Source organism: Acomys russatus, chromosome X (genome assembly GCF_903995435.1).
Source record: "Acomys russatus chromosome X, mAcoRus1.1, whole genome shotgun sequence".
In the NCBI taxonomy this organism is placed as follows: Eukaryota; Metazoa; Chordata; class Mammalia; order Rodentia; family Muridae; genus Acomys; species Acomys russatus.
This window is the reverse complement of record NC_067169.1, coordinates 47,559,531-47,576,894: the sequence shown is the minus strand read 5'-3', so window position 1 is coordinate 47,576,894 and position 17,364 is coordinate 47,559,531. Positions and strand designations below refer to the sequence as shown.

Here is a 17,364-nt window from a genome sequence, read left to right as displayed (position 1 = left end):
ACTTGATCTTAGATCAGTGCTCGACAGCTAAAGAACCTACCCAATTATAGCTTGAATCTAATACCATTCAGTGCCACCCACGAGCGCTGTACAAACAAACCCAACATTGCTCAGCACCACCTTTCCTCTAGTGTTGCTTCTGATGACTGACACTAGTTTCCTCCTGAAAAGCCCAGTATGCATTTTCAAAGTACCAAGCTTCCAAGTACAAAGTGCTGCTGCTATCATTGCTGTTTGATAGCTAAAGAACTAGCAGCCTTGAAGGAAGTCCCAGAAGCTGGTGCCATATTTCTAGGTGGAGCTCCAAACAGACCTATTTGCAACCAGGGCCTAGTTTGAGTGCCCAGGGCCAGGATTCCCAGTACAGAACACTGGCAAGTGCCATTTGATAACTTAAGAAGCAGCATGTGTGGAGGCCTTACACCTGTGCAGTAGCAGTGCCCAAAGGCTGAAATTCCCCCAGTAGTGCCAACATCACAGCTGCAGAGTATCTGATAATTCAAGTCAGGATCCCATACAACAGCAAGGATTTGTTCTCAGTGAGAGGAGATACCCTATTCATAAATGATCCCTACCATTCTCCATGTCCAGTTTCTGAATAGTATGACTTCACAAGCACCAGCAGGTTCCCCAGATAAACTCTGGCTCCAACACATAGAGATTGATACCCCAAGAAGAGAACAATGACAGCTGCAGAAGCAACTGAGGGGTATGAAAGTAGCTAGTTCAGAAAACAAGAAAGGGAATGGAAGTAAAAAACACTGAGAAAGCTGCCTGGAAGGAGGCAGAGGAAAGAACCCATGGAGTCCCTGGGTACCAATAGAGTGCCAAAGAGCTTATAAATCTTCAAACCCAAGGGCATCACATTTCTGGACTAAGAAACATAAAATTGGATCCCTTTCCCATAGCTGGGCTATCTTATCTTGTCTCAGAGAGAGAGGAAGCACTTTGTCCTGCTGAGACTTGATGTGTCAGGATGAGTTGGTACCCATGGGGGAGGTGCTTCCCTTCGAAGGAGGAAAATGTGTAAACATGAGACATGGAGGAGACAAGAAGGGAGGGAGCTATGAACAGGCTGTAAACTGAAAAATAAATTAATAAAGAGAAATTAACTGTTACCAAAGGCCAAAAATCTGCATACTCTGTAACTAAGTGGCCCAGTGTCTAAAGCCCAAAAAGGACTGCCATATAGAGGGTGATATTCCTGATACTTCTATGAGTCGGCTGCCATCACTTGCTACTGTTGAACACTAATAGAAACAAAATCTGCTAGAGACTTGCCTGTCTGTGATTTCCATGCAGGTAGAGTGAATGAATCCTAAGTCAGCTGCTGCATTCCACTCTCCAGTCAAACCAGATAAATCTGTTCAATGCCTTCCTTCTTCTGGTCTAAGTTATTCTCAGGTAATTCCCATCTTTTATTCTCATTTATCAAGAGACTATTTAGATAGACATAGAACAGTATGCTTGTAGTCCCCAGATGCACAGAGTCCTAGCAACTCCAGAAGCTGAGGCAAGATAGTCATTTGAGGTCAGGAGTAAAAGGCCCAGCCAGAGAAACATAGTTAGAACCATTGTCATTAAAAGAGTAAAAGATCCTTCACTCTCTCATGAAAACCATTAGTAGGTAAGCCTAGATGGAGCTTTCAGATGGCATTCCAGAATGCCAGTGCCAATGTCTAAGGTTCCTCTGTAGTTATTTTCATTTATTACTGAAAAGAATGGTATCCAAGTATCTTCTACACATCTTGCCCTTGTAATCTACCAAAAGTTGCTTTGAGTGAAATTGTCTAATTCAGAGTTACACTTAATATTTTTCGGAGACAATCGAAAACTTAGAGTATTTCCATCCAATACATAATCAAAATAGCCAAATGCACTGGTTCTAAGTAATCAATCCCCCCATACTCATGCAATAAAACCTTAAACTAAACTTCAGCTCTCTCCTCTCTCTCTCTCTCTTCTCTCTCTCTCTCTATCTCTCTCCTCTCTCTCCACACACCACACACACCACACACACACACCACCACACACACACACCAATGGAGACATGAAATTTGGAGCAGGACTTTTGGGAAGAAAATATTCTGTAGTTCAAAAGGAAAGCATACTGAGGGAAATCACACAATTTCATTATATACATGTCTGGATTGTTTTTAAAAATGCATGACACCTTATACTTCTGAGTAACTCTTTTCAACTCCCAGACCTTTTATTTGACCTTTCTACTACCAATTTAAAAAAAGTAGTTGAATTTTTTGGCATAGCTTTAACAAAAATCTCAATTTGAAACTTCTGTACAAAGTATACAGTCATGAGATTTATAAATTAGTATTGGCACCTACCTAGTTAAAATGTACAAAATAATCTAAATTGATTCCTTTTTAAAGAAAATATTGTATCTAATAGGAAATCATGGTCTGAGGCAGTATACATTTTTTTTTAGGGAACAAATCCTATACAGTCCTTCTTTAATTTACTCACTAGAAAAATTAAAAATACACATGCCACAACTAAAGGAGATCAAGGGGATACAAATTGGAAAGGAAGAAGTCACAGTATCACTGTTCGTGTACGATATGATAGTTACACAAGTGACCCAAAAAATTCTACCCAGGAATTCTACAGCTGATGAACTCCTTCAGCAAAAAGGCTGGATAACAAAATCAACTAAAAAAATCGGTAGCCCTCCGTATAGAAAAGACAAATGGTATCAAGTCTCTTCTTGGCTACCCGCTGTCCTTCCTCTGAGTGCCACACGTCTCCCCCTCCAGGGGACATGGTCAAATGTGAGGCACCAGAGTATGTGATAAAGTCATATCACACTCTCCACTCAACTGTGGAGAATGTTCTGACCATTGGCTAGATCTGGGAATATACAGGGGGAGGTATCCCCTCAGGAACGTCATAGGGGAGGGAATAATGGGAAAATGGGGGGGGGAGGAATGGGGGGATACAAGGGATGGGATAACCATTGAGATGTCAAAGAATAAATTAATAAAAAAAAGAAAAAAAAGAAAAAAGAAAAGACAAATGGGCTGGAGAAAGAAATTAGGGAAAGAATCCTTTCACAATAGCCACAAAAAAACCATAAATTACATGGTGTAACTGTAACCAAGCAAGTGAAAGACTTGTATGAAAAAAACTTCAAGTCTCTAAAGAAAGAAATTGAAGAAACATCTGAAGTGAGAAATCTGCCTTGTTCATGTATCGGGAGAATCAACATAGTAAAAATGTCCATCTTACCAAAAGCAATCCAGAGATTAAGTGCAATGCCCATCAAATTCTACACAATTCTTACAGACTTTGAAAGATTAATACTTAACTTCATATGGAAAAACAAAAAAGTCCAGAATAGCAAAAACAATCCTATACAATAATAGTCTTCTATAGGAATCTCCACTCCCACATCTCAAGCTCTACCATAGAGCGTCAAGTAAAAACGGCATGGTACTGGCATAGAAACAGATTTGATTCAAAGGAATCAAATCAAAGATCCAGAAATAAACCCACCACACTACGGACATTTGATTTTTGACAAGGAAGCCAAAACTATACAATGGAAAAAAAGATAGCATTTTCAACAAATAATGCGTTTAACTGGTGTCTAAGCGTAGAAAAATGCAAATAATCCATATTTATAACCCTGCACAAAAGTAAAGTCCAAGTGGATTAACAACGTCAACATAAAACCTTAAACTCATTGGCCCAGGAGACCACTTCCTGAATAAAAACACTAACAGCTCAGGCCTATAAATCACCAATTAATAAATCAGACCTCATGAAACTGAAAAGCTTCTGTAAGACAAAGGATACTGTCAACAGAACAAAACGACATCTACAGACTTGTAAAAAATCTTCACCATCCTATATTTGACAGGGGCTAACATCCAAAATATACAAAGAACCCAATAAATTACACCCCACCAAATGAAATAATCTAATTAAAAAGTGGGTACAAAATTGAACAGACAATTCTCAACAGAGGAATATAGAATGGCCAAGAAACACTTAAAGAAATGCGCAATGTCCCTCATCATCAGGGAATGCAATCAAAAACAACTGTCAGAATGGCTAAGATCACATGCAGATATTAGCCACATAATACAGGCTAACCACACTATATACCACAGACCTAAAAAGGCTAAAAACAGGATGACCCTAGGAAGGATGCTTATTTCTCAATCAGAAGGGCAAATGGAATAGACATTGGAAGCGGTTGAAGAAAAGGAACAGAATGGTAGCCTAACATAGAGGTCCTCGAAAGACTCCACCAGCGGGCCACCTAAGTAGATGCTGAGATTTACAGCTAATTTTGGGGTGGAGCGCAGGGAGTCTTATGGAAGAGTTGGGGGCTAGAAGGACCTGGGGGGACGGAGCTCCACAAGGAGACCAATGAAGCCAACAAATCTGGGCCAGGTCGGGGGTGTAGGATGCTGTAAAGACTGATGCACCAACCAAGGACCATGCATGGTGAGGACCTAGACCCTCTGCTCGGATGTAGTGGCTAGACAGCACAGTATCCTTGTGAGTTCCATAATATGGGAAGTAGGGCCTACCATTGACATGGACCCTGTTGCCCACTCATTGATCACTTCCCCCTGGTAATGCAGCCTTGCCAAGCCACAGAGGAAGAGGATGTTGGCAGTCCAGATGAGGACTTGTAAGATGGCATCAGATGATACAGGAGGGGGTCCCCCTTTCTATGGACTAGGGGAGAAGGAAGAGGAGGGGAGGGTAGGACCAGGAGGAGATGAGAGTGTGTCTACGTTTGAGATATAAAATGAATAAATTAAGTTTTTAATTAATAATGAAAAGAAAATATTAAAAAGCCTTTTGAGTGTGTGGCATGTATGTGTGTGCGATGCATTAAGTATGTGGGTGCAAAGTCCAAAGTGTACATGCAGAGTCCAGAGAAGGACAGTGTTTTTCTCTCTTATTCTCTCACCTCGTTGCCTTGAGATAACATCTTAAGCTTGCCCTTTCCCTAGGATGGATGGCTTTGGGATCCACCTGTCTCTACTCCCCATTCTTACGGTTTATAAGCATGAGTAGCTATGTACACTTTTCATGTATGTGCTGGAGATTTGAACTCAGATCCTCATGCTTGAAGAGCAAACCTTATTCCCAAATGCCATATACCGAGCCTTTGAACAGACTGTTCTCAAAAGATGAAATGCAAATGGCCAATAAATACATATAAAAAAAACGTTCTTTTCTAACCAGTCATCCCAGAAATAGAATTCAAAACTACACTGAGTTCCGTCTTACCTTCAGTAGAATATCACTCATCCAGACAAGAAAACAACAGTAAATGTTGATTCAGGTGTGGACCCAGGTAACTTTATATACTGTAAGTTGGAATGTAAACCAGTCCAGTCACTATGGAAATCAGTATGGAGATGTCTCAAAAGAAAAAATAAGACAAACCTATAAATAGATCTAGTATATAACCCAACTGTACCATGATAGGGTATTTACCCAAAGAACCGCAAATCAAACAAATCACAGACATACTTGCTCATTTTTTCCTGAATTACTATGCACAACAGCTATGCTATGAAACCAAACATATGTGCTCAAACACAAGAATGAATAAGAGAAAATATAGGATGAATATACAATGGAATTTTTACAGCCACATCAAGATGAAGTTACACTAATTGCAGAAACATGAATGTAACTGGAGATAATCATATTAATCAAATTAAACTAGTTTCAGAACAATAAGTATTGCCTGTTTTCTTTGCTCTGTAATTTATGGAGTTTATAGCAACTTTAAATCATGCACATAGTATGACAGAAAGTAAAATCAGAAATAGAGGGAATTACCTGTTCAGGGAAATAAAGGATACTAATGGGAGATGGAAGAAGTGATTAAAAGGAAGTTAGGGTAGAACAGGGTGGAGCTCTATAATTTATAGTGTGATCCTTTCTTAAACCATTAGATGATTTGTTCTCTGGATTTTGGCTCTTTGAAAGACTGCCATCAACCCAGATGATAAAAAATCAGTAACACTACATATGTTTATAGATACAAAATGTATTACATGAGTTATAGGGTTAATTTTTTGTTTTGGGTAAATAGCTAACAGTATGGTTTCTTGTGGCCTTTTGAGCCATCCATTTTTTTTTTTTTTTTACCCACATACCTCCTTCTCCTGTATTATCGTCCTTACTCCTTCCCTAATGGGGTCCTCCTTTTTTAACCATGAATTTAAAAGAGACCAGGGAAAGGTATACGGGAGGATTGGAAGGAAGAAGGAAAGGGAGAAATGATGTAACTAAAATATAATCTAAAAAAGTGGAGAAAAAACATTAAGAGTAGCAACCATTTCTGTATTCTTTTTTTGATTCTGCCTTTCTTACTTTAACTACTTTCTGTGAAGCTAACAGCCTCAAATTCAAGTCTGAGTGAACTCTTCTGGCCTGCTCTTCAATGCTGTGCTGTTTGCTAGCTCTTTTTTCATCTTTGACCATTTCTTATTTCATCTTTTTTTCCCCTTTGGCTTGTATTCACACCAGATGATGTTTGACTATTTTTAATTTTTAAAAGATTTGTTTTTGAATTATGCATATATCTGAGTGTGAATTTGTGTCATGTAAGTACAGTGCCTACAGAGGCCAGAAGGTGACAGAGCTGGAAATGAAGTTCCAGGTGGTGTAAGTTGGGAGTCAAAGTCGGGTTCTCCTCACTGGCTGTGTGCTCTTAAACACTTAGCTCTCACCCCAGCACTCACCTGATGATGCTTTGATGAAGGGGCTCCACAGATTTTCAAGGACAAAATACATACATGTAGAACCCAGTGGCTATGAAGATCTGTCTTTGGACTGTTCTAAGGACATGTAATAAAGCATACTAAGAGGCAGTCTCTGGGGATGCCTACGGGGCTAGTGCCAGAATAATGGCCATACATGGTGTCTAATCCAGGAAATATGTCACAAGCCTGTGATGCCTATGCAAAGTGAGGAACTCAGAAATTTCATCACTACTCCAAATCAATACTGCTCATGGCCTCTTCTTTCTTTTCTTCTTTCCTTTTAGGCACACAAGCCAGAGCCAGGACTATAGTTTAGCCCTGTTATAAAATAAACAGTAAAACAACCTTGGCCTAAAAGGAAGAAGAAAACATTCATCTAGAAGGATATCTCATCCCCTGCTCTTTAAGCTTAAAGTGGAAAGAAAGGGTGATTATCTGAACTGAAAAAACAGGCTTCAACTTTTATCTTTTCTGTCCTGGAGCCTTTCTTAAATCTCAGTAAAATGGTGATAAGGGTTTTCTAATTGGGTTCATTACCAAGAATATGCGCTGAATCAGTGTTACTGTTCTACATGTTCTTAGTAATCATTTTCCTAATTGTATTCTACGGAGAACAACATGGAGCAAAAACATTCTGCCCTTAGAATTCCTAAAATTAGGTGACTATAAGCAATGTCTAGCATGTCCTCTTTTCCCCATCCACTTGGATGAGACTTTGAGGGTGTATTTTCTGTCAGTCTCATAGCAAAATCCCTGATTCTCTGGCCACTAACATGGTTATATATTTTAGAGTAATGGCATGTCGAAATTATAATCTTTCCATATGCTTAATTTAAAGTGTGTGTGAGTATATGCAATGTGTCCACATGAGTGTGTGTATATTTGAATGTGTTTGCAGAGCAAGTTTGGTGTGCTGTTGCCTCTTCATTTTTTCTCTTTGAAAAAAGAGAATAGCTAAGACTCAGGAATTTCATTTCAAACACCGCTATCAGTATGCACCACAGTCAGTCCAGGAATGACAATGAGTAATAAGAAGGAAATGTCATTTTGGAAGAGAAAGACGAAAAAGCATGCCAACAAGCATCCACCAGAAGAGATTTTGACTGTATACTGGCAGTACTTGTCATAAGGAAGTGCATATTGGAGAGAAATCCATGTCCTCAAGTTTGATAATTCATATTTCTTGTGGAGGCTGAAATCAGTCTACTAGAAAATCTTTTATATTAGATAAAAATGGTGTTACAGGATGTATAGTTTAGCGTTTGGCAGATGATGGCATCTAATTTATTTTGACTTTAGTAGAACATTGCAGGCAATGCTCACTCTACTGATTTTGACTGCTGGTTTCTGACTTTTGCTAGGAGTTAGGGTTCCCTAAGGCTCCATGACATTAATGCTTTGGGATTAAAATCAATTTCTCAGAGTGTTGACCAGCAGAGTCATTAGTAGATGCAGAGGTTCCATGTTGAGTAGTCAAAGTCTCAAAAATCATGATCCAGCACTGGCCCAACCTGGGTGATGTGTAGTTAGTTCATTGCTGCCTGCTCTGTGGCTCTACCAGAAGCCACAGTTACAACACCCTCTAAACGGAAATGTTTATATCTATGTTCTACATCTGATGCAGCTGACTTTGGCTTAAGGTTAACATTTCAGTTTGCGATTATTCTGAATGATCCACATTGAGTTTGCTTTGAGTGAAATTGTCTAATTCAGAGTTACACTTAATTATTTTTCGGAGACAATCGAAAACTTAGAGTATTTCAATCCAATACATAATCAAAATAGCCAAATGCACTGAGTTTCTAAGTAATCAATCCCCCATCCATACTCATGCAATAAACCTTAACTAAACTCAGTCTCTCTCTCTCTCTCTCTCTCTCTCTCTCTCTCTCTCTCTCTCTCTCTCTCTCTCTCTCTCACACACACACACACACACACACACACACACACACACACACACACCAATGGAGACATGAAATTTGGAGCAGGACTTTTTGGGAAGAAAATATTCTGTAGTTCAAAAGGAAAGCATACTGAGGGAAATCACACAATTTCATTATATACATGTCTGGAATTGTTTTTAAAAATGCATAGGACACCTTATACTTCTGAGTAACTCTTTTCAACTTCCCAGACCTTTTATTTGACCTTTCTACTACCAATTTAAAAAAAGTAGTTGAATTTTTTGGCATAGCTTTAACAAACATCTCAATTTGAAACTTCTGTACAAAGTATACAGTCATGAGATTTATAAATTAGTATTGGCACCTACCTAGTTAAAATGTACAAAATAATCTAAATATGATTCCTTTTTAAAGAAATATTGTACTAATAGGAAATCATGGTCTGAGGCAGTATACATTTTTTTTTAGGGAACAAATCCTATACAGTCCTTCTTTAATATTACTCACTAGAAAAATTAAAAATACACATGACCACAACTAAAGGAGATCAAGGGGATACAAATTGGAAAGGAAGAAGTCACAGTATCACTGTTCGTGTACGATATGATAGTATACACAAGTGACCCAAAAAATTCTACCCAGGAACTTCTACAGCTGATGAACTCCTTCAGCAAAAAGGCTGGATACAAAATCAACTAAAAAAATCGGTAGCCCTCCTGTATAGAAAAGACAAATGGTATCAAGTCTCTTCTTGGCTACCAGCTGTCCTTCCTCTGAGTGCCACCACGTCTCCCCCTCCAGGGGACATGGTCAAATGTGAGGCACCAGAGTATGTGATAAAGTCATATCACACTCTCCACTCAACTGTGGAGAATGTTCTGACCATTGGCTAGATCTGGGAATATACAGGGGAGGTAATCCCCCTCAGGAACAGTCATAGGGGAGGGGAATAATGGGAAAATGGGGGGGGGGAGGAATGGGAGGATACAAGGGATGGGATAACCATTGAGATGTAACAAGAATAAATTAATAAAAAAAGAAAAAAAGAAAAAAGAAAAGACAAATGGGCTGAGAAAGAAATTAGGGAAAGAATCCTTTCACAATAGCCACAAAAAAACCATAAATTATCATGGTGTAACTGTAACCAAGCAAGTGAAAGACTTGTATGAAAAAAACTTCAAGTCTCTAAAGAAAGAAATTGAAGAAGACATCTGAAGATGAGAAGATCTGCCTTGTTCATGTATCGGGAGAATCAACATAGTAAAAATGTCCATCTTACCAAAAGCAATCCAGAGATTAAGTGCAATGCCCATCAAAATTCCTACACAATTCTTTACAGACTTTGAAAGATTAATACTTAACTTCATATGGAAAAACAAAAAAGTCCAGAATAGCAAAAACAATCCTATACAATAATAGATCTTCTATAGGAATCTCCATCCCACATCTCAAGCTCTACCATAGAGCGTCAGTAATAAAAACGGCATGGTACTGGCATAGAAACAGATTTGATTCAAAGGAATCAAATCAAAGATCCAGAAATAAACCCACACACCTACGGACATTTGATTTTTGACAAGGAAGCCAAAACTATACAATGGAAAAAAGATAGCATTTTCAACAAATAATGCTAGTTTAACTGGATGTCTAAGCGTAGAAAATGCAAATATATCCATATTTATAACCCTGCACAAAAGTAAAGTCCAAGTGGATTAACAACGTCAACATAAAACCTTAAACTCATTGGCCCAGGAGACCACTTCCTGAATAAAACACTAACAGCTCAGGCTATAAGATCACCAATTAATAAATCAGACCTCATGAAACTGAAAAGCTTCTGTAAGACAAAGGATACTGTCAACAGAACAAAACGACATCTACAGACTTGTAAAAAATCTTCACCAATCCTATATTTGACAGAGGGCTAACATCCAAAATATACAAAGAACCCAATAAATTACACACCACCAAATGAAATAATCTAATTAAAAAGTGGGATACAAAATTGAACAGACAATTCTCAACAGAGGAATATAGAATGGCCAAGAAACACTTAAAGAAATGCGCAATGTCCCTCATCATCAGGGAAATGCAAATCAAAACAACTGTCAGAATGGCTAAGATCACATGCAGATATTAGCCACATAATACAGGCTAACCACACTATATAACACAGACCTAAAAAGGCTAAATAACAAGGATGACCCTAGGAAGGATGCTTATTTCTCAATCAGAAGGGCAAATGGAATAGACATTGGAAGCGGTTGAAGAAAAGGAACAGAATGGTAGCCTAACATAGAGGTCCTCTGAAAGACTCCACCCAGCGGGCCACCTAAGTAGATGCTGAGATTTACAGCCTAATTTTGGGGTGGAGCGCAGGGAGTCTTATGGAAGAGTTGGGGGCTAGAAGGACCTGGAGGGGACAGGAGCTCCACAAGGAGACCAATGAAGCCAACAAATCTGGGCCAGGTCGGGGGTGTAGGATGCTGTAAAGACTGATGCACCAACCAAGGACCATGCATGGTGAGGACCTAGACCCTCTGCTCGGATGTAGTGGCTAGACAGCACAGTATCCTTGTGAGTTCCATAATATGGGAAGTAGGGCCTACCATTGACATGGACCCTGTTGCCCACTCATTGATCACTTCCCCCTGGTAATGCAGCCTTGCCAAGCCACAGAGGAAGAGGATGTTGGCAGTCCAGATGAGACTTGATAAGATGGCATCAGATGATACAGGAGGGGGTCTCCCCCTTTCTATGGACTAGGGGAGAAGGGAAGAGGGAGGGAGGGTAGGACCAGGAGGAGATGAGATAGTGTGTCTACGTTTGAGATATAAAATGAATAAATTAAGTTTTTAATTAATAATGAAAAGAAAATAATTAAAAAGCCTTTTGAGTGTGTGGCATGTATGTGTGTGCGATGCATATAAGTATGTGGGTGCAAATGTCCAAACGTGTACATGCAGAGTCCAGAGAAGGACAGTGTTTTTCTCTCTTATTCTCTCACCTCGTTGCCTTGAGATAACATCTTAAGCTTGCCCTTTCCCTAGGATGGATGGCTTTTGGGATCCACCTGTCTCTACTCCCCATTCTTACGGTTTATAAGCATGAGTAGCTATGTACACCTTTTCATGTATGTGCTGGAGATTTGAACTCAGATCCTCATGCTTGAAGAGCAAACCTTATTCCCAAATGAGCCATATACCGAGCCTTTGAACAGACTGTTCTCAAAAGATGAAATGCAAATGGCCAATAAATACATATAAAAAAACGTTCTTTCTAACCAGTCATCCCAGAAATAGAATTCAAAACTACACTGAGTTCCGTCTTACCTTCAGTAGAATATCACTCATCCAGACAAGAAACAACAGTAAATGTTGATTCAGGTGTGGACACAAGGTAACTTTATATACTGTAAGTTGGAATGTAAACCAGTCCAGTCACTATGGAAATCAGTATGGAGATGTCTCAAAAGAAAAATAAGACAACACCTATAAATAGATCTAGTATATAACCCAACTGTACCATGATAGGGTATTTACCCAAAGAACCGCAAATCAACAAATCACAGACATACTTGCTCATTTTTTCCTGAATTACTATGCACAACAGCTATGCTATGAAACCAACATATGTGCTCAACAACACAAGAATGAATAAGGAAAATATAGGATGAATATACAATGGAATTCTTACAGCCACAATCAAGAATGAAGTTACACTAATTGCAGAAACATGAATGTAACTGGAGATAATCATATTAATCAAATTAAACTAGTTTCAGAACAATAAGTATTGCCTGTTTTCTATGCTCTGTAATTTATGGAGTTTATAGCAACTTTAAATCATGCACATATGTATGACAGAAAAGTAAAATCAGAAATAGAGGGAATTACCTGTTCAGGGAAATAAAGGATACTAATGGGAGATGGAAGAAGTGATTAAAAGGAAGTTAGGGTAGAACAGGGTGGAGCTCTATAAATTTATAGTGTGATCCTTTCTGACATCCATTTTCCAAGAAACAAGCAAAAACCATGGGAATGAGCCAATCTGACTTTCTAATTAGCAACTATTAAATGACTTGCCGCCTGAGCTGCTGTGGGGGGAAAAGGGAGTATCAGTCTAACAGCCAATCAGGCTATACTTGTACTAGCATCAACTATGGATGCCTTGAGACACCAAGATTACAGACGATTATCCTGGCTCCTAGAAATACAGTTCTAGCCAAGACTGAAAGAGTTTGTTCCAGACTTTGTGCAATCAGAAGTCTTAATAAACTATTTCCACCTTAGTCAAACAGGTAGCCCTTTCCATGGGGAAACAGTACTACGAGTGATCTAAAAGATAGCCTAAATGGCTGGAAATATTGTAAAATAAAATTATGATTGAGAAATCACAGGCTACATTTGGTCCAAGTATACCTTCTCAGACTATAGAATCAGGAAGGGTAGGCTTACTCAGAAAGTCCGCTGGAAGACACTGTACTGTGCTTTCTCTCCCATTACAGCATTGGCCCCAGTAAACATTTCTCTTACGTGTTCCATTTGCTTATATTTTGTTGTGTGGTTTGAAGTGGTAACGTGAAGAATTGGCAGTGGCAGAAATCTAAACTACAGGTTTGTCTTCCTTGAAATAAACATTGATACCACAAGCCCCATACTAACGCATGTACTACTTACTGCCTCGTTGTTTGGTAGTTGAAAAAGTTCCTGCATTTGACAATAACTTGATCTTAGATCAGTGCTCGACAGCTAAAGAACCTACCCAATTATAGCTTGAATCTAATACCATTCAGTGCCACCCACGAGCGCTGTACAAACAAACCCAACATTGCTCAGCACCACCTTTCCTCTAGTGTTGCTTCTGATGACTGACACTAGTTTCCTCCTGAAAAGCCCAGTATGCATTTTCAAAGTACCAAGCTTCCAAGTACAAAGTGCTGCTGCTATCATTGCTGTTTGATAGCTAAAGAACTAGCAGCCTTGAAGGAAGTCCCAGAAGCTGGTGCCATATTTCTAGGTGGAGCTCCAAACAGACCTATTTGCAACCAGGGCCTAGTTTGAGTGCCCAGGGCCAGGATTCCCAGTACAGAACACTGGCAAGTGCCATTTGATAACTTAAGAAGCAGCATGTGTGGAGGCCTTACACCTGTGCAGTAGCAGTGCCCAAAGGCTGAAATTCCCCCAGTAGTGCCAACATCACAGCTGCAGAGTATCTGATAATTCAAGTCAGGATCCCATACAACAGCAAGGATTTTGTTCTCAGTGAGAGGAGATACCCTATTCATAAATGATCCCTACCATTCTCCATGTCCAGTTTCTGAATAGTATGACTTCACAAGCACCAGCAGGTTCCCCAGATAAACTCTGGCTCCAACACATAGAGATTGATACCCCAAGAAGAGAACAATGACAGCTGCAGAAGCAACTGAGGGGTATGAAAGTAGCTAGTTCAGAAAACAAGAAAGGGAATGGAAGTAAAAACACTGAGAAAGCTGCCTGGAAGGAGGCAGAGGAAAGAACCCATGGAGTCCCTGGGTACCAATAGAGTGCCAAAGAGCTTATAAATCTTCAAACCCAAGGGCATCACATTCTGGACTAAGAAACATAAAATTGGATCCCTTTCCCATAGCTGGGCTATCTTATCTTGTCTCAGAGAGAGAGGAAGCACTTTGTCCTGCTGAGACTTGATGTGTCAGGATGAGTTGGTACCCATGGGGGAGGTGCTTCCCTTCGAAGGAGGAAAATGTGTAAACATGAGACATGGAGGAGACAAGAAGGGAGGGAGCTATGAACAGGCTGTAAACTGAAAAATAAATTAATAAAGAGAAATTAACTGTTACCAAAGGCCAAAAATCTGCATACTCTGTAACTAAGTGGCCCAGTGTCTAAAGCCCAAAAAAGGACTGCCATATAAGAGGGTGATATTCCTGATACTTCTATGAGTCGGCTGCCATCACTTGCTACTGTTGAACACTAATAGAAACAAAATCTGCTAGAGACTTGCCTGTCTGTGATTTCCATGCAGGTAGAGTGAATGAATCCTAAGTCAGCTGCTGCATTCCACTCTCCAGTCAAACCAGATAAATCTGTTCAATGCCTTCCTTCTTCTGGTCTAAGTTATTCTCAGGTAATTCCCATCTTTTATTCTCATTTATCAAGAGACTATTTAGATAGACATAGAACAGTATGCTTGTAGTCCCCAGATGCACAGAGTCCTAGCAACTCCAGAAGCTGAGGCAAGATAGTCATTTGAGGTCAGGAGTAAAAGGCCCAGCCAGAGAAACATAGTTAGAACCATTGTCATTAAAAGAGTAAAAGATCCTTCACTCTCTCATGAAAACCCATTAGTAGGTAAGCCTAGATGGAGCTTTCAGATGGCATTCCAGAATGCCAGTGCCAATGTCTAAGGTTCCTCTGTAGTTATTTCATTTATTACTGAAAAGAATGGTATCCAAGTATCTTCTACACATCTTGCCCTTGTAATCTACCAAATGCCACCTCTGTGAAAGAACTAGCATTGTCAGTGACCTGATGAGTTTGAAACTTAAGGCCTAGGAACCAAATAAAGAACTAACTTTCTGCTGTAACTTTATAAATATGGGTCATGTATAAAGGAAAAGAACCTGAGACATTTCTACAAAAGGATGGACATTGACTCATCACAAGCTGCCTCTTTTCCCATATATTTCTCAGCTTGTTTTTATACCCATGCTCAAATGTTTTCTTCACATTGGGAGATGAAATGAAGGAAGAAGGAAACAAGCAAGCAAATAGTTGATTGAAAAAAGAAAAGTAATTTTAATTGATGAGGAACTGGTCCCATCTAGGCTTTCCCTTCTAAACATGACCATGTACTTCAGCAAGAAAAACTTCAAACTCTATTTGAAACATTAATTGACTATATGACATAATCTTGCAAAAAGCTTCCTACATAATGCAAACTACAGAGCCACAGGAAGCTGGTCAATAATAGCAATTGTATCTAGGCAAAACTGTGAGCCTCCAAGTAAAGAGAGATTTCAAGGAGGAGTAAAACAAGTGTTTGGCTAGGTGTAGGTACAGGAACCTCCAGTCTCTTACCTTCCTGGCTCTCTCAAACTCTTCCCAGTTCTCCCATCACGCCCTAATGGACCATAGTCCCATTGAATCTCATGGGCCTCAATGAAGTATTGACGAACTTTTCCAGTGAGCTGATCCAAAAGTGGGTCCATGGAGCAAGAGTCAACTTTGTAAAAGGCTTGCATGCCACCTGGAAAAAAAAACATAGCTTTCCCTTTCTACTACTAAGATTCCTACTTACAGTATATACTCTTCTTTTCCTTGTTTTGTCTCCTTTCATCTTCTTATACTCTTTTTCCCTCTATCCCCAAATGTGCCACTTTTCCTGATTTCTTAAAATCCTATATAATAGACATAATGATCCCGGCAATCACTGACATATTTACCAGATTTCATCCTTGCATTTGCAAAAGATATATACTGCAGCAGCATTACAGAGACTTAGGTCAGGAGATCCAAGTTTAAGCCAAATATGTATCACTATCTATAAGACCTTAGGTAAACCCTCAAGTCTGAGCACACCTCTTTTATTAAGAGACTAAATAAGTCTACTTTATTTATGTGTGCATCGAGTCTAAAGGAAAGGTACATTGTTTATAAACTGGGAGCAAGTAAAATAATGAGCCATTTCCTATACATGAGATGAAGCTCCAGATCAGTAATTGTCATGTTTTTCCTTCCTAAGGATGACCCTCAAGATGTGATGACATTCTTTTTACCACTTTCTTTCTCCAAAGACTTCCAGGGCAATTGTTACTGTGTCCTTCCTAGAGTCTCAGCACTCACCCACACTATACCATGATTTCCTTATTCCCACCTTCAGTCCCTATTCAACTAACTAAATATACTTCTGACTCCTATTCCTTAACATTCTCAGGGGGGGGGTGGAAAGCAGTTTAAAATTCTAACTATTCATTCCTAAGTACTTTTGTTTTAAATGTTATAGGAAAGATCAAAACCCTATTTTTTTTCTAAGTTTACCCAGCATGTTAATGGCACAGTAAAAAATAACCAAAATATCTGACTTCAGGTTAGTTATTTACACCAAGAAGCCTGGGAGACCTATTAGGTCTCTAGAAGCTCACTTCCTACTGACCATAAATGACATTTCCTTCATATATCCCAAGAGTGAAAGATATTAGACCTTACTTTTCAAGTGGCTGTTTACTTCACAGCTAATTAACCAGGTTCCAGACTTCTGGGGCACCATCTCAGCAGTCACAAAAGTGGCTGGGAAAATGTGAGCAACATCAGTGCGGTGTCCACGGATAGTCAACATCTGTCCATGGAAGAAAGCTGTGTGGACATCTATTTCATTGCCCATGCCAAACAAATGCCAGGCCACATGCTTCTGTGCGCACATGCTCAGCTCAGGCAAGTTCCCAAAGACAAACCCATTGATTGCTGCAGTTAAAAATATCACAAATTAGGAAACAACAGATAAATGGGAAAAGCCTTACTATCTGATAAAAAAGAGAAGGTAGCATTCAAATGAACTTTTAAAAAACACACTGAACTGAATGAACAAATGACTTATTTTATTTAAGTGGTACAAATAATTAAAATTAATAGACAAATATCATTTGTCCAATTCAAAAAATTTGAGAAAACCAAGGTATAAAGAAGTGAAGTTACTTA

The 17,364-nt window shown here is 39.2% G+C and overlaps 1 protein-coding gene across 4 annotated transcripts in view; it reads right to left on the bottom strand.

Annotated features, from left to right (window-relative positions):
* Positions 1-17,364, bottom strand: part of Heph (hephaestin) — a 106,214-nt gene that overhangs the window by 73,612 nt on the left and 15,238 nt on the right. For all 4 annotated transcript variants that reach the window (XM_051140938.1, XM_051140940.1, XM_051140939.1 and 1 more), the window contains 2 exons: positions 16,876-17,130; positions 15,748-15,916 (listed from right to left, as the gene is read on the bottom strand). In XM_051140938.1, coding sequence (XP_050996895.1) covers positions 15,748-15,916; positions 16,876-17,130 — 424 coding nt within the window. The remainder of the gene's footprint in view (positions 1-15,747; positions 15,917-16,875; positions 17,131-17,364) is intronic.